The sequence below is a fragment of the Phalacrocorax carbo genome, chromosome 2 (assembly GCF_963921805.1).
Source record: "Phalacrocorax carbo chromosome 2, bPhaCar2.1, whole genome shotgun sequence".
In the NCBI taxonomy this organism is placed as follows: domain Eukaryota; kingdom Metazoa; phylum Chordata; class Aves; order Suliformes; family Phalacrocoracidae; genus Phalacrocorax; species Phalacrocorax carbo.
The window spans coordinates 84227681-84246352 of record NC_087514.1 but is presented as its reverse complement, the minus strand read 5'-3'; the positions used below and the strand labels follow the sequence as shown (position 1 = coordinate 84246352).

The 18672-nt window shown below is 36.1% G+C and overlaps 1 protein-coding gene across 1 annotated transcript in view; it reads left to right on the top strand.

Annotated features, from left to right (window-relative positions):
• The window catches only part of CDH18 (cadherin 18), a 206140-nt gene that overhangs the window by 167298 nt on the left and 20170 nt on the right, over positions 1–18672 (top strand). Inside the window, exons 9-10 of the mRNA XM_064443422.1 lie at positions 9940–10061; positions 16524–16641. Of these exons, the coding sequence (XP_064299492.1) occupies positions 9940–10061; positions 16524–16641 (240 nt within the window). The remainder of the gene's footprint in view (positions 1–9939; positions 10062–16523; positions 16642–18672) is intronic.

Genomic DNA, 18672 nt, shown 5'->3' with positions numbered 1-18672 from the left:
AATCCTTTTTTTTTTTCTTTAACATGCACTGTTCTTTAACAGCATCATACAGTGAGAAAGAGTGGGATTTTGGTGGCCAGGGCACACCACTGAAGCTGTTGCTTTGATTGCTTCAGTATTAGTACTTCTGAAAACTCTTTGTGGTATTAGGGAATAAGAAAGATGATAAAAATAATACCATATTTTATATTGAAAGATCTACAGACTGTTTGGGGCAGGGGGAAGGACTACAAATTGATTGTAATAGGATTTTAAAATAGGTTTTAACATAGAATTATTCACATTTCATTAGTTTGTTTGAATTCTTTGAAAAAGTTTGTTAAAAAGTATTTGAAAGAGGAAGGAGATACCATTTGCTTAGCTCTATTAAAGGCTTTTGACCAAGACTTTGATAAGAGTACTAGAAATAGGAAAATACAGAGCAAGTGCACAGTTCTATAACAGATGAAAGACTGGTTTAGAGGAAAGAAGTACACTCATAGTGCATGGCTGTTTCTTTGGAAATGGAAAAAGTTAAGGCTGAGCTATTTTAAGGATTGGTATAGAATCTGTCAATTAGAATTCTTTGTAATGATAGCACACAAAAATAGGAAGTGATTCAGATTCCCAAATAACCTCCCTAGCTGCTAAGAATTAAGGAAGATTGAGAGAAACTCATGAAAGAACAAGACACATTGAAGTATGGGCTAGCTAAATGAATGGTGAAATGGTTTGAAAATTGTCTTCAATGTCAGGTTTAAAGGGTTGTGATGGCAGCCCAAAGTGCAGCTGGAGGCCAGGCACTAGTGGAGTACCCGTGGGGGCTGATACTGCCTGCTATACTGTTTAGTTTTTCATTAATGTTCTGGTTGATGGGACAGAGTACACTCTCAGCCAGTTTGCAAATGACACAAAACTGGAGTAAGGGCTGATACTCCAGAGGGGCATACAGTCATCCAGAGGGATCTCGACAGGCTGGAGAAATGAGTGAACCTTGTGAAGTTTAGTAATAGGAAATGCAGAGTCCAGCACCTGGAGAAGAATAATCCCATGCACTAGTACACATGCAGGGCCAGCTGGCTGGAGAGCAGCGTTTCAGAAAAGGACTTGGAGGTCCTGGTGGATGCAAGCTGAACGTGAGCCAGCCATGTACCCTTGTGGCAAAGGCAGCCAACTGCATCCTGCGCTGCTTGAGGAAGAGTGTGGCCAGCAGGTTGAGGGAGGTGATCCTCTGCACAGAACTGTTGAAGCCACATGTGCAATGTTGGGTCCAGATATGGGCTCCCCTATACAAGAGAGACATGGAGCAACTGGACTAAGTCCAATGAAGGGGCATGAATCATTAAGAACTGGAGTATCTGTCATACAAGGTGAGGCCGAAAGTGCTGGGAGTGTTCAGCCTCGAGATAAAAAGGCTCAGAAGGAGCTTATCGCTGTGTTTTAATACCTGATACGGGGAGTAAAGAAGATGAGTAAAGGTGAGCAATGTTTGAGGAAAGACTCATCTGAGTAGTATCCAGTGAAATGACAGGAAGCAATGTGCACAATCTGAAACACAGAAAATTCAATTTAAACATAAGAAAAGAAATGTTTTTACAGCGGGATTGGTCAAAAGTTGAGACAGGTCAGCTAAAGAGGTTGTGGAGTCTCTGTTCTTGGAAATATTCAAAACCCAACTGAAGGTGGCCCAAAGCGATGTACACTAGCTGACCCAGTTTTGAGCAGGGGGGTTGGACTTGTTGATCTATGGAGGTACCTTCCAACCTCAACCACTCTGTGATTTTGTGATACTGAGAACTGTGTGTTGACTGTGCAGAAGAAAAAGAACTCACAAATTTCTCACAAATAGTGATGCATTCTCAGAGAAAACGTGGTTGTAAAATTAATTGTGGGTGATTCAGTTAAGGTTTCTCTCTAGCATATAGTAGTGATGATAATAAAAGCAAAAGCAACAATAACAGCAAAACCCTAAATCACAGCCCCTTGCAAGAGAAAGGTGACACTAAAATATAAACGGATGGACTTCTGCCAGTTCTAAAGCCAATTTCAATTAGCAAAATAAACATGTACTTCGAAGTTTTCAAAGCGGTGCTGCAAATAGGACAAATAATAGTATCCTTGAAGTCTTTGTGCTCAATAAGAAGGAATAAAGGCTGCAGGGACAAATAAACCCTGATGACTGAAGGAATAGGAGAATGTCTTGATTTGAGAATCAAAGTGAGGATTATAGCTTTCACTAGAAATTTCTACTAGAAATTTCTACTTAGGAAGACTGTGTCAGGAAACTCCTTTTAGATATTAACTCTAAGAACTGAGCTGAGTGTGTTCAATATCTGCTCAATACACACAGAGCAAACCAGCTTCTAGACGTGGCTTTCAGATGATGTTAACATCAAGGGATTACTGGGATTCATAAAGTACTGGACATTCAGATGGATAATAAGAATATCTGTGGTTGTAATAAGAAACATTATTTTTTGAAAGCAAGGTAAGTGCTTATATTTCAGGGCAGATCCAAAAGTTTATATTTCAGAGAATTAGAAGATACTTTCTATTGGGAATTTTTCAGATATTTCTCTTGTGCAGCTGGTAGGTATACCAGTGTGTAAAATAGATTTCTGGGATGAAGTTGTGGTGTTCCTGAGTGTCTCCAAAATGCTCTGTGATGGCTGAGAATGGAAAAGCAGATAATTTCCTGCTACTTACCTAAAGGACCAACTTGAATGCAATGAATGCAGAAACTTCTTTGAAGGGTCCATAAACAGTTCCTAATCTGTAAAGCTGTGGAGAGGCTGAGGAGAACAGGAGAACTGAAATAACAGTGTACCTGCCAGGTTCTGTCAGATTCCCCAGACTTAAGGAAATACTAGTGAGAGACAATGAAAAAATGACCACATGAAAGCATATTGCACATGCTGAGCTTTGAACCACAGTGTATTAGAAATCCAAATACTTAAGAGACATCATTATGCAATTATTTCACAGACAAAACAAAAATCTCCAAAGCTATCAGGCACAATCAGATATTGGGAAAAAATCCCAAAGATAGTTGTCTTTGCTTGTATGTCTTCTTTATTTGCTTCTCCATGCATAGTCCTCATATTAACTTCAAGGAATAAGATCCTGAAGTTGAGTTAGAGCAATACCTCACTGAAAAAATACGCAATACCCTGTGATGTGGTATTAAAAGGATCCCAGGAAAATACAGTCATTACAAAAACTGCACAAAGAAATAACTTTCAGAGATATTTTCAGAGGCCCAATAAACCATGTTCAGAATTAAAATAGGTAAAAAGGAAGGACAGCTCACAAGAATACAAGTTTGGAACAGTTAACTTGAAAGAATTAAGGTAAAAACGTTAAAGTGCATGTTCTAATTATAACATAAGCAGTTTTTTTGTCAATAAGTTTTGGTAGAAACATAAAAATAACAGAAAGATATAGTTATACAATTCAGAGGAAAACAGGATGCACAGAGAGAAATAATTTGCAGAAGTGACATGTAAAACTCCTTGAAATTTTGAATAAATATTGAAAGCCCTATAATTACATTGAACAGATAAAGTATATAATTAGAGTGAGGTGCAATTATATCCTTTCTTTAGGTGCACAGGGATATTGCCACCTCATATTGCCATCAGTGAACGGCAAGTTATGAGAAGAATTTGCGAGTTCTTTTTCATGTTTTATGGTTTCATTGTGTCAGAAAAGATTTTGGTAGGAGATTAAAATACGCATTACTTCTGCTGATAGCACTACATGAGACTGTCATATGGAGAAAGGGTGGAGATGTAAACAGAATAAACCTGTTAATGCTGTTAAGAGGCACACTGATTTATTCTACAAAAAGTAAAATCAAAAGACATAAATACACAATTCATTTCTGTTTATTTTGAAACACATGAAGACAACTTATACATTGCCTGAAGGAAACAAGTCTATGGAGTAATATCTTCCTGGCATATAACATTGAAAGAATTAGAAAAGAACAAGAATTGATGACATTTTATTTTCTTATTTTAAACTTTTTCCCATAATCATGAATAACTTTAATGCCTTCTGTCACTTTATTAATTTTTAGTAAAAGAGACTCTTTTCAAGATCTGAAAGAAAGTAATCTAAATCACAACAAGGTGTTGTAACAATGTTATAATCTCCTAACCCTCTGTAACTGGTGGACAGCAGGATGACTAATACGAGTGAGTTTGTTGCTAGCGTTGTGTCTTATTTTCTCCTTGAAGTGAATTTTTTCTTAAACTAAGTATAACATTTCCTCATAGTGGTTTTCAGTCTATAATTCTTTCTTCACAACCAATGTTTTTTTTAACAATACAGAGTACACTTAAATAATGAAATTCTCTGATTTTTTTTAACACCGCTACAGGGAAATTTTGTCTTAAGTATTGTTTTGCTATATATATTATCTCTATAGATACATTACAGAACCAGACATAAAGGTGTTACTCTAAGCCCTGCCCCCACCAAGAAAAAAATCACATTCATTCTTCATCTTTGCCTTCACTTGCACTTTGCCTGCTAGCTCATTTTCAGAAAGAGTTCTGGTATTGGTAACAATTGCTTTATTTTTTCAAGAAACAGAGACTACCACAAATGTATTTTCCTAAATGGTGACCAGATTAACCTAGATTTTAAAAACTACAAGGTCTGAGATTTAAGATTTTGCTCATGGATTAGTGACAAACTGGGTAGGTGATATTTAATGGTGCAGCGCTAGACAGAATACTAGCACCCTGTCCAAACTTTCCAATGATACACAGTCTGTTTTCAGCCTTGGCAAGTTAGTTGCCTACTAATGGACCATAAAATCACAATAATATGATTTGTAGCAGAATCTGCCATTCTTTTAAATGTATTTATCAATGCAACAAGGAAAGTCTACACAAAACTATTAAAAAAACCCACAGTTGTCCAAAGGCAGCTGGTGATGCTTCTAATTCCAAGTCTGATGCCTATTTCCCTGTTTATCTTGGTTTAGTCATTGGCTTCTGGGCATGATGGATTTTCTTCTCCTCTGTTTCTTTGGGGAAAGGTATGATGAAGATATTCTTAATGTTGTAATCTAAAGGTGGTGTAGGGTATGGCTTTTCCTGGCTACAAGGTAGGTCCCCAAAGAAGAGACAATCTTTGGGATAAGATTACAAAGTTCAGGGCTTTGTGAATCAGTACCAGAATCTCAAAATTGATGTTTCTGGCCACAGACCCAGTACATTTTGTGGTGTCCCGATCCACTCAGGATGTGGGCATCAGCATTGTCTATGAGCAGCAGAATTTTGTTTGCATTAAGGCAGAGGGAGCTGCGCACTTGAGAGCGCTAAATGTTTTAAGTCTGCTGCAGTGTTGTTATTCCTACTACTGCTGCAGTTGCTACCACTACTAGCATGATCCAAGAGAAGTGATCAGTGCCTTCAGGTTTGCGTTCATCAGTGAAAAGTAAAATTTTGCTCAAAGAAAGAAACAAAATATTTTCTAGCCAACTTCATGTAACAATATTTAAAAGTACCCACTACCTTAAAAAAGCAGACTAGAACATTACAGTTACTAGGTTCTGCATAATTTCCTCCTTGCCAGAAACTTTAGTTTATCACATATACACCATTCTGAATTTAATGCAGCGTTTTCTGAATATTACTGCTCTCACTTACATATTAGACACTCCTTCATCATTTTAGTTCAATTTCTGTTGTATATTTTATCCTTTCTATGTCTATGTTTAGTCTTCTAATGTGTCAAAACTAATTATTAGAGAAGTGTGATGAGTACCTTCTACCTCTTTTTAAAAAAGTACCAGAAGAGATAGTTGGTTGAACTTCCTAAGTATTGGCTTGCCTCATAAGGTCTTGAAAAGATGTCAAAATGAGAACAAAATGTTGTTATTGTACCAATTAAGATCAATATTTAATATTGATCATGCAAAAGCATAGACATTCTTTCTGATCCTAAGCTAGGTGAAAATTTTTGTTCTAGGTCATGAAAACATGTAAATTATTCCTTTTTCTTTTTTTTTTTGTAAAATCCTTCACACTTTTAAAGTAGTACAGGCTGTCTCTGGGTTAAATTACTCACTCAGCTTTTGTAGTAATAACTGTTTAACTATACCAGTCTAACATTAAAAAAAAAAACAAACAAACAAACAAAAAGAAAAACCTGAAATGTCAGGACTGTTATTCTTTATTTTCATAAAGCCTATGGGAATTTTGTTAATATGAAAAGGAAGTCTCAGACAGCAGTACTGTATTTAATACAGCAGTAGCTGTATTAAAAAGCTTTCTTCTTAAATAGGGGTTTTAAAGTTTGCTCACAGAAATTAATGGAAGAGAAGATTCAAGACTTCAGACTGACTGTTGATAGGGAATAGGGACTCAGTAAGTTTACAGGACTTGCTGGTGCAGAGGTTGATATTCAATAAAGTTAATTCACTTTACAGATATTAATTATTCTGGCAGAAGAACTATTTATTCTGGGAAAAGTCTCAAGCATAAGAAAGCAAGTCCCTAACATAGGTGAATCAGAGCAATGTTTCTGCTTCAGTTACCCCTTAAAACAGTGAGCATTCACTTTGAAAAATCTACTCTTGAGGCATAATGCAAATAGGACACAGAATAGATCTGGCTATTTTACAATGCGCAGGCCTGAAATATATGTCAGCACTGATTATCTTAAAATTGGAAATCCGACAAACTGCTGCAAGAAATGTGTCTAATTAATAAAAATGTACTAATAAAAGAACCAGTTATCAGGGTGTTTTGGAGATTGCAGGTAAGCTGTACACCTGAAAAAGATTGGAGTTTGTATTTATTTTATAATAAACAACAAAACCAAACCTAAAAAGAAAAAACCTTGTAAGGTCCCTCTTAATTCATTCTCATTCCCTCCCCCCGTTACAAACTGCTATCATCTTGCATGCACATCTATGTAGTATATACGATCTGACAAACTTCAAGACTGTTTTGGTAGTGTTAATACTTTCCCTATTAGCATTTTGTAGTGAGTAGGCTTTCCATATGGAAATTTGTCTGCAATTATCAACGATCCCATGAGGTAACTGCTTCCAGAAAGCTACTAATAATACCTTGTGCATTAAGAACTCTTGAACTGGTAAGGTATTTATGAATGCTTTGTACTGCAAAGATGCAGAACAGATAAATGTAAACCCTGAATCTCCATGAAATCTTTGTGAAAATAATGCAGATTTAACAGACCACACTGCATAGTAGGAAAGGCGTACAAGAAGACACATTCAAGATGGGGCAAAGAAGTCTGATACACCGTACTGAAACAGAAATATTTACTTTTTTTTTTTTGCATACATTGAACTAAAAAGTTTAATTTTCCTTCCCCAGTAACTACTCCAAACATGCTGGACCTACAGAACAGTTCTCTGCCTCTGCCCTGTGCTCTTCCTGCTTTTTTGCTCCTTTCTTCTTGGAGGTATTATGCCCCCTTATAGCTTTGAAGATGGCCCTGCTTTGAGCTAGACAATGGACCGGTGACCTCCAGAAGTCCCTTCCAAATAAGGTTTTTCAGTGATCCTATGATTATCTGATAATCACAACTTTTTTTGCTGCTGGCAAAAGCTTCTTCAGGATTTCTCTAGTATTGAAATTTTCAATTCCTTCACTAGAGTTAATGAATCCACTCCCAAATGGATTTATTCATCCTTAACCCTTTACTGTGATCTCTGCCTTCCAACTCCTTCCTATGCTTTTATGTGCTCTCTCTTTGCTGCTTTGTGTCCTTCCTTTAATTTATACCACTTCCTAGTTCACATACCTCACAAACTGTGTGTGAGAACTTCCTGAACAAAGCCTCAAGAACAAAGCTCCTTTGAGTTGTAGATCATCTCTAGATCATCTATTGCTATATATCATGTTCTGTAATTGTAATTACAGGATTGTTGTAATTGGATTGTCTCATGACATTGTCAGAGGAAATTATCTAAATGAGTTCGCAAGCTATATTTCAGTGAGGAATAGGTATTCAAAATCTACTGCTTTTGCTGTTCTGCACAATCTCATGACCTACCTCCAGGGGAGGATCAAACATCTTTTTGTGTTAATACTCATACTGTAAAGGGTCTCCTAGAGAGAAGACTGCTTCCTTCACTCGTAAGAGTAAAGGTAGATGAATAGGTTCCTTTCTCCCGACAGCTTAGTGAACTGGCAGCTGTCAGTCTTCCTCACCTTCATGTCATATATTCCCAGCATTTTAACATTCCTCAAAGTTTTCCACTAAAAGTGTTTTCTAGATAGTAATGGAAAGCCTCAGTCTTACATGAACACAATTGAGATAGCCTACTTTAGTAATTTAGTTCACCTGTTATAAAGATATCCATAGTTTCAGGGTAAAACAGAAAATACCAACAGTCAAGGAAAATTTCAGCAATAAAATGAAATTTGCAAGTCTATAACTGTCTTCTGAGTGTGTTCTTATAACTTCTAAAGCTAATGATAATTGGGAATAGATGTTCCTATATTATCTAAGTCAAGTCTTTTTCCGTTGACTTTTTTGATCTCCTTTCTATTCACATTTTATGGGGATAATTGACTAAGTTCCAAAAGTGAATTACAATCATCAGGTGAACATAGACATACTAGTTAAAAAGAGAATGTGAAAATTATGAAGAGAACTTCTAAACCCCATGCTCTTTGACTAGTATCCCAGGTGAAAACAGAGTAGGATATATCTCTCACTTTGTCAAAAGAAACTTCAACATTCTCAAATATTCTTTCACTGGGAGGCTACATTACTAGTGGCTTTGAATCCAAATATGTGTCTAATCAGTGTTTTTCAGAATTCTAAGATGAGGCCATTAAAGGTGTGACAAATCTAAGGCATTTTATAAGTGACCCTTTTTTGACAGAAACACAGTGTGGATTAATTAAGATCAAAATAACCAAGGAAGATGAAGTTTAGGCTGCTAATGTTTCTCTATTCTTTTTCTTCTCATGAGCACACACAGGGACATGCACTTTTAAAATGTTGATCTGTAAGACCCCATTCTTCCATGTTGTTGCGTCTGAAAGATTGACTTTGCTATCTTCTACAGATAGTTTCATTTAACAGTTGTAAAGTAAAATGAGGTTTGTCATCTAACTGACCAATACTTATACAGACATCAGAAGGTGTATTTTAGCTAATTGTAAAAAGTGTTAATGTATAATTCAACAAAATAAAATTTTCTTAATACTTTGTAGTAAGAACAAGGGAACTATGGATTAAAAAGAATGCGTTGTTTGGGTTTTTTTCTGTTTTATCATGGAAAGTGTGTTCTCACTGAAAGGATTCTATTTATTGTGTGCTTTTTGAGAGTGAGCTGTCACACAACTATAGATCATATCCTAAGACATGGTTATTTAAACATTGTTTTCTTACTGGTACGTCACTGCTAAAGCAAGATTCATTAACTGCTTTGTGTAATAGCATAATAACTTGTGAAGAAGCTGAACTCAAGCTTGGAAAAGGTTTATATGTACCTATGCATACATATTTTCTTATTGTTTTGGTATTTTATTTCTTAAACTCTTTAAGGGACTGAGAATAAGACATGTTTTTAATATTTTTCATATTAGATTTTGTTCAATACTGTGTTGACACTTTCACATTCATTGCAAAGCAATTGATTATTTCTTAGCATACAGTGTGACAGTATGCAATAACTCCAGCAGGTTTCTCCTACTTCAGTTCCAAAGTAACTTGCATTTTTATAGATATAACAGTGACTTAAGGCTCATACTATACTTTCCAGTCTTTTTTTAATTATTTTTCAAAACAGTTAATGAAGCAGAGCAAGCAACATCTTTTAGTATCTTGCTACCTAAATTTCTGCAGCAGTATCTAGCTCTCATCCAGTTATTGTGTTAAGAAACCATGTTTAAATTGAGGATGTCATGGAATATTGAATATTTCAACAGGCTTAATACCCCCTTGTGTATTTTGCAGACAATCCTGGTCTAGTGAGCCATGTCCCAGTTGGTGTTAGAATCCTGGACGTCAATGACAACCCTCCAGAGCTCGCCAGAGAGTATGATGTAGTTGTCTGTGAGAATGCAAAGCCTGGTCAGGTAACTCTCACAGTTATCTTTCTCCCTGTGAGAAAGACGAATTACTTTATTTGTTAATACCACATAGGTAAGAATTTTGATTTGGGGAACACGAGTCACAATTCTTCCTGATTTCATTTTTGTATTTCACATTTGATTCAACTTTTTAACCATATTAGACTGGAGGGAGATGATTCAGGAATTTATTGACTATATCTTTCTTGTTACTGCAAACAAATATCCAAACTATCTTCAGTAAAGATAGGCAAAACTTTAATCGTGTCAGATAAGTGATGGAATTTGACAAGTCACTATCCTGAACACAATGGATGAAGCAGATTTAACATCTCTCATCTAAGTGCCACATGGTAGCAAGGTTTCAAATACAGCTCAGTGAAATGGCTGGTTAACATGGCTGCCATCCTCACTTTTTGCATGTTGATTGCCCTTGTCTGTGCAGGGTCATTATGGAAAAGATGTTGAACGGGCTTTTCACGACTATGAGCATGGGGAGGGTCAGAACTGAAACTGAATAGCAGAATCACATTCCAGCCGCTGCTCCTGTGATTGATGCACTTCATTGCAGTCCATGGTTTGACAATTTTACCAAGTGCCTTTGCCTTTTTGCACCAATTGAGCTTTTACCCAGCACTCTATGCTGTTTTTGCATTATTACTCAGGTTGTAAGTTGCAACTGTGAGCTCATGTCTTTCCTGAGGAATGTATTACTAGTAATAACATTTTTTCTCATCAAATCTTTAAAAGCAGCGTACATAAATGCATAGTGGCATATTTCTGTTTTTAACACTGATACTATAAAAATGCTGTACTTCATCAGATTATAGGCTGGCCAGAGTTATCTTAACAGTGGCCAAAAGCTTACACCTAAAGAGCAATATAAAGTGCATGATACTTACGCCAAGTACTTACCTGGTTTCAGAACATTTGCAGATTATTTCCTGATCCAATTGGTGTTTCTGTATTTTTAGTAATCCCTTAACAACCATCTCGTATGAATCTGTCTAGCTTTTTCCACAGCAAACAAACTTTTGATATCTGCTACCTCATGCGGCAAGGAATTTTACAGTTCAACTGCATGTTTCAGGAAGACCTACCACCTTTCCCCCCCCCCGCTTTTTTTTTTTTTTTTTTATCTTCCTATGCTGTCTCCACTCAATATTTACCAGTTCTTGTGTTGGGGGAGAGAGAGAGAGAGAGCGAGCAAGCAGTTGATCCCTATTTATTATCTCTGTGCCATTCATAAATCTCTAGCACATTGCCCCTCAGCTGTCTCTTGTCCAGACTGAAGAGTCCTACTTAACTTGTACAAAACGTGATAAAGCCCTTCTAGACTTTTGATCATTCATCTTGTCCTCCTCTAAACTTTCTCCAATTCCTCTCTATTCACCTTGAGATGAGGAATCAAGATTCAAGATGCAGGTATGCAGTGGTTTATAATTCTTATAGTAGTTTATGCTTCATAGTATATGGTAATCTCTGCTTTGTTCTTTATTCCTTTCCTAGCAATTTCTAACAGTGGCTTTGCTTTTTAACCACTAGTAAGCATTGAATGCAAAAAACTGCCTGCCATAACACCAATATCGTTAGAAGTCATGATCAGCTCAGAGATCATCATAATGTATGTGAAATTAAGACTCTATGTCTGTGTATAATGAATTTCACCTGTCTTTGTATTGCCTGGCCTCCGGAGTATCAGGTGGTCTTTAGTGTCAGCCCTTCCTCTTTTCTTTCTTGAACAGTATCATAAGTAGATTTAATAGGCTGATTATTCATACTCTTTATAAGGTGTTTATATTACACTGACCAACAAGTGACCTGGCATAAATCTGCATGGAACAGGAAACCTCTGTGACTTCCTTTCCTTGTGGAATAGCCAGTTTACAAAAGAGGCCCTATTTACTGTCTTTCGAGCAATTATTTGTGCAGGAACCTTCCCTCTTATCTCATGATTGCATAATTTTCTTCAGTGCTTTTATGGAGACACCTCACTCAAAGCTTTTGAAAATCTAAGTAGGTCTGTCTCTCAACTGAATATCTCTTACTAACATGCTTATTAAAGTAAAAATAATGTCCTGAAAACCTCAAATAAAGCAAAATAGACAATTAGAACTTGTAAAAGACTAATTAAAAAAAACAGAGAAGATAAAATCTCTTAAGCATTAACTGCAATTGCTTTCAACATATTCTGATTTTTTTTTAAATTATATAATTTAACAATAATTGTTATAATTAATAATAAGATAAAGCATGCAGTGGAGCTAGCTCAGAAATGCTCTGTTTGCTGGGGGCAGTGTTGGAGTAGCTAATGCTTCTTATTAGCAAAGTTTTAACTCTCCAATAGTAGCTTTGCAAATGTAGATTTATGAGAGAGATATTTAAAGGACAAAATAAGTTTTACTATAACCCCATTTGCTCCTGAAATGGGTCTGTGTTGTATTTCTCTCTGAGCTACTGTTGCAAGCGTGAATGACTCCTGACCTCTAGCATTGCCGTTTAGCACCCAAGATTAATGCTACCATGAAGGACTCTACAAGCAGTAGTTAACATGAAAGGCTGGATCATCAGGCTGCTGTATTCTTTTAACAGGACTCCATTATGTACATGACACACACTAATTTTTCTTTTCATTGCACAACAAGGCTTCGGAAAAGATTGTGATACCATTGCAGTGTACAAAAACCAAAACCAAAACAAAACACAAAAGTACATGGCTCTTACTCAGAAGATCTTACTGTCTTGTTTAAGAAAGAAAATGACAGTGTTCAAAAAATGTTAAGGAGGGACAAATAAATGAGGATTACAGAACAAGACAAGTGTTCCATATGCTAAAAAGCATGACCAGCCTGATGGTTTTGAATCACCGAAAAGGCAGTATTTACTCCGAGTTATCAATCAGCTTGTGTAAATGATTCATAAGATTTATCACTAAAGAACAAATTCTGTCAGGTACTGCCAGGCACTTCTGCGTGACTAGTACTTTGGGGTTGGGCTCCAGCCCTGCACTGCCCAGTAAGAGTCCTTATTTCTTTCCACAGCATGGCTAATTTGGATTTATTGTGTGCAAGATAAACTAACCAATAGTTGGTCATTGGAAGACTTTTTGTGTTTTCTTGTTTATTTTCAGAAGAGGCTTCTACGGAGAGAAATCACAGTATCATTTATTTGTACAGCCTCTGTCTCCTGCTTCTTTTTCCCTCCACAGCTCAATTTATTTACTTTAAAATAATAAAAAAAAAGCCAATAAAACTTAGGACTTAAGTGTTTAAATGAACCCCCCTAAGGCATCTCAAGCAGAAAATACTTGTGAGATGATGATCATTTCCACACTGAAGTGACAGCTTTATTCCCTTAGCAGTCACCTTGCTGAGAAGATAAACTATCTCCAACAGCTTCCAGGTGAAGCCTTGTAGATACTAATATATTAAAGTAGATAAAGCAGCTGTGATTTGAGCTTACATGGTATCCAGACCCAGAGAACTCTGACTTCTAGAAATGTAGTGATTTTGTGAATTATTGTGAAATTTAGTCACTGTAGGAAAATGAAATTTTGCAAACTTCCACAAAGTGAACTTACAATGAAATTTTCCTTTGCTTCAAAAGCAACTTGTTGTATTATTGTTAAGACAGTGGGAGCAAATAGTGATGTAAAAAAAGTTTAAATGCTTTGTTCTGGAAAGTGAAGGAGTGAAGTGTTGACAGCTTTCTGAGTGTTTTGAAGTTCAGTGTTTGTCCTGGCAGAATATGAACCTGTTAAAATGTCTGACTGCTAGTAACATTCACTACCGCTCTCCAAAGATTACATTTTTTTCTGGATGCTGTTTAAACAAATAATAGAAAAAGTTGTGACAGTAGTGAAATATCATTTCCCTGACACTATCCATCACTGCAAATTAACACGCAAGCGTGTGCACATGCACATGCACACACACAAAAAGAACTTTTTCAGAATCAGAGTGTGTAAATATTGTGCTGTCAACACGAGCTACCTCACCCTGGATGCTGTTATTACTAATAGTCAAAGGAAATCAGTGTTAGCTGGCAAGGAACGCCTCTGCTATAAGTTTATTGTATGTATATTTACTTGTTTATTGATTTGGTTCTGAAACGATCCGAGCAGAATTTAACATCTGCTCTCTATCCTCTTCAATAAGTTATCCTCTGTTCTTGAAATCTTTCTTTTCTTGCCAACTCTTGCCTTTAAGAAAATAGCGTAACTCTTCAGTTTCGTTGTTTCAGTGCTGTCAAGCGAGCTTTACAGCAGCTGAGGTTCTGTGTCTACATTTTTATTTTAATCAGCTTTGGTAAGGTGCATGTTAATGTCTGCTAATAGTCCATTAATTAGTTGGCCTATTAATTAGAAAAGGGTTAACAGTATATTTGGGTGTCAAGAGCGCACACACTTTTATTCCTCACCTCTGCATGAATGTCTTAGAAATATTTTTCTTAGAAAGCAAAGGCCTTTCCTGAAAGAGTGTGAACTTTCTGTTTAAAAACAGTTCTGTCAAAAATATTTTGACCTGTCCTATTACACATGTAATGTCTATTTTCCACATGGAAAAGCATGGTTTCTATGCCATCTGGTGCTACATGTTTTACATATATTGGCGAGTTCAGGGAATACCTGAACTTCCATGTATGAAATCAGGGAATGTAGACAGAATATTTGTTGAGTTTTAAAATTAGTCTTAAAAACAAATAAATTTTATGCTAGTCTTGTGGCACTGAGGTCTTGATCAAAGTTTGGGGCTTTTTTGCAAAATGGCATGTTCTTGAAGCAAGATTCTCTAAAATGTCACTGAATGTTTTATGTAAGAGAGGGCACAGGATGAAAATTTATCTACTATGCTGTCAAATAAAAGCTGAAGGTGAGTGGCAAAATTACTTATATTTCACTGATAAACAGCACTGAGGATTTATAAATAATATTTAACAGATTCTTATCTTGTTTTAAGGTCTTATCTGAATTTTGTACAGCTATGTATGGTGTATAACAGTATTTTTAGTATTTGAGTAATAACAGAAACTGCTTGTCTTGAAAATATTCTTCCATCAACCTTTTTCTTGTCTTGCTTTGCCTCATACCATTTTAACATTATTAACTAAATATATCTATCATCTGAGATAATTTTATATTTCTGTTTTTAAATGGTAGTTGCTTCAATAACAGATATGCCACCTTTGCAAAATTCAGTAGAGAACTATTAGCTCTTGCCAAACCTTTTCAACAATATTGCCATGACTTTGGTAGACTGCATGATTATAGACCTTTTGGATTGATCTTATTCTGCTACAGTTCAGCAAAAAACTACTGCGACAAACTTTTAAAATATTCTCAACAGTTATCCTCAGTATTGTTAACTGTCTCAGGTGTATATAGTCAAAATAATATACTATATTGTATACAGTCAATGGAATAAGCATTGTACTCCATTGGCTTTAAAACGTACTAGCTTTGCTTCTCTTATGTGAATGGAGTTAAGAACTGTGTTGTCTTTTAGTTTTAAAACAGACCAAACCACTTGAGCCAGCGCTGTTTCTGCTTCAGTGTTCAGTCCAGACAGACTACAGCTGAACACTGAACAGAAAAATTCTCATGAAAAGAGCACCTTCCCTCTCCCTTTTACATTTCCCTAAGGATATCTATCAGCTCTGTGCAGCAGTCTGTGTAGGCTTCACTGCCCATATCAGAAGAACAACTTTTATTAAACTCTACTTTAGCACTTGAGCTTCCAGGCCCAGCATGAAAATCAAAGCAGAGGTAGAAATATTGCTTGGTCACACGTTCCAAAAGCTTAGCTCAATTTTAGTTGAATGTAAATTTTAAAAACCACCAGGGCTTTTGAAGGCAAAGGTTCTACCTTTCAAATATACCTCTCCCACACATGGTTGCTACATCTAATTGTGTTCCTTTGGGGCAAACCAAACTAAAACCAGGAGTAGCTGCCATTCTTCCTGTTCTCCAGCAATTTAAAACTGATTCTTAAGAGGAATTTTAAACAGAGAGCTGGTATTATATTCCTGTCGTTTTGGTTAAACAATTATTTTTCTTACCATATTGATGTGCGTCTAATTATTACTTAAGCAGCAGATGATGCTCCACACAGACCATCCTGGTTCAGCCTGAATATTGTCTCCATAAAACCAGATATTTAGGTGAAACTGTATTTCTGAAAGTCACCAGGATGCAATGCAAATGGTGAAAATCTCTGTACCAGGTCCTGACCATATCAGAATGTCAGAAAGTATAGATGCTTTAGATGCTTTTTTCTAGCTCTGAAGTGTGGTTCCTAAAATATTTCGTGCTAGAGAAATCAAGCTAATGGCCCAGTCATTTAATCAGTTGAATTTAGCAGCAGTCAAGTAGAAAATTAAAATAAGCAAAGTTTGAGCATCCTGCTGAGGTCAGGTACTATTTGGGTGAAGTTCAAATTTCAACAAATTCACTGTTAATTTTTATTTCAGGTAATTCAGACTATCACTGCAACTGACAAAGATTACTCTGCAAATGGGGCAAGGTTCCATTTTTCCATTGATGAAGGGCTTTCTTTGAATCCCAACTTTACTCTGAGGGACAATGAAGGTAAATCAAACACATACATCTCAAAGAAATGGATCTCTGTTTTGTCTGGGATGTCTTTCTGAACAGAACAATTTCCATGTGTTTCTTGACAGAAGGGAAAAACTGTAATCTGTCACCACTGAACTGGCTGATATCAAGGACATTGTGTATACAACATATTGTAAACTATGAATAATAGATATTGCATTTTATTTTTATATTCCACTTTATTTTAGCATTTATACTTCATACATTCAGGCAAGAATGTTTTAAAACAGTGGATTAATGAAAAAGATGTTGGCAATTTGGTCTGTTTATAGGTATATATCACTGAATGGGTACTGTCAGGATTATTGCTGATTATTACTTAAAGGAGAAAACAAGAATTTAAGGGGCATAAATATTGAATTCATGCTTACTTTTATGGATATGATGCCAAAAGCTGGTCCTCCAGTGCTTCCTGGATGACAGTGTATCACTTCATGTCCTTCCTAACAGAGTACAATCAGAAAGTCATAGTAGATGGGCCCAGAAGTAAAAGAGCCTTCAGAGTCACCCAGCCATGTGTTTCTGAACATTTCTTGAATCAAAGAACCATCCAGCCTTTCCAAAAAAAACCAAAATCAGCCTTACTTTTTGTTGAGCATTGCCTCATGGTTTCCATTTTGTAACCTGATAAAAATGAGAGTAAACTTCAAATGCCTGTCTGTAGCCTTCCCCTTGAGCTTTTGTGTGTGTGTGTATTGTGTGGTTTTGTTTGTATGCATGTGTGGAAGTGTGTGGGGTGTTGGCTTTATTTTACAGTTATATTTTTGCTGTAGTGTCATGGAACACCTTCTGAGATCTTACAGATCACTACTCATCTGTAATGACTGAGAAGCATTAACTCCATCATTGGTACATATGGCACATACAGTGATGTTTAAACTATTCTTTACAGATATTTTTTTTTTAATCTGTTTGTAAGACCTTTTAGGGAAAGAGACTACATAATCTTCCTAAAGAATCTGTTCCAATGTTTAACTATACTTACATACAGCAGAAAAAAATATCAAGTCATGCTCTTTGTTTGGACTAGATTCATGGCCCTCATATTCTTGTTCCAAAAGAGATCAATCCAATATCTATCAATATTAAAACAATATTAATATTTGAAGGACTAATTAATATATTAAAAATATTCCTTAAGTGATTACTCCAGCCCTTTCCTAGACTGGTATATCAATCCCACTCAGATCATGATGGAGCATTGCAGCAAAAGCCAGAGGGCTGCTCCTGAAATAAAGGAAGTGTACTATTGTATATTTTTGTATTTGAGTCTACGATTCAAATAAATTCATTGTGCATTGGACTGTGACCTCATGTGGGAGACCACAGCCATGTTCGTTTCAGTACAAGATGCTTACATCAAGACGTGCTTTTGAATAACTCTGTTGAAATTGTGGTTCATGATGAAGTAGATATTTTATGGTATTGAACATATTTTAATCAGGATCTGTATTATATGTGTTTATTACCAGTGGAACATGCTACATTATACTTTAGGGACTGCATGTCAACATAACTTATTTACCTACACGGATTTATAAGAGGTTGAGAACTTTTCATAAATCTCTAATATGGCAATGTCATGCTTTGGATATAAGTATGCAGCAGTAAGTATTTGCTGCTTTCTTGTTATCTCCCCAAGAGCAGTGAGTAATGACTTTACCACCAACAGCAGAAGACAGTGTTTGGACTATCCTAAGGTTGGATTTGGCAGGGAGAAGTAGGGGAAGGAACTGGAAAAGGTGTCCTTTAAGGTAAAGAGCTGTTCTGCATGATGTTTTTATTTCGTCTAAGGAGATACAAAGAGTAACTGTGCACTTCCTGTAAAATCTTGCGTAAAACTTCTACACATACAGAGACTCCAGAAATGCCATTTCCAAATTGCCCACATAATTAACACAATGGCAGTTTAACTCAAATCATAGCAAGAAATTTATCTTATAAACAAAAACAGCATCACTATTTTGCTCGGCATATGACCCTTTGATTGTTTAAACACTGCCC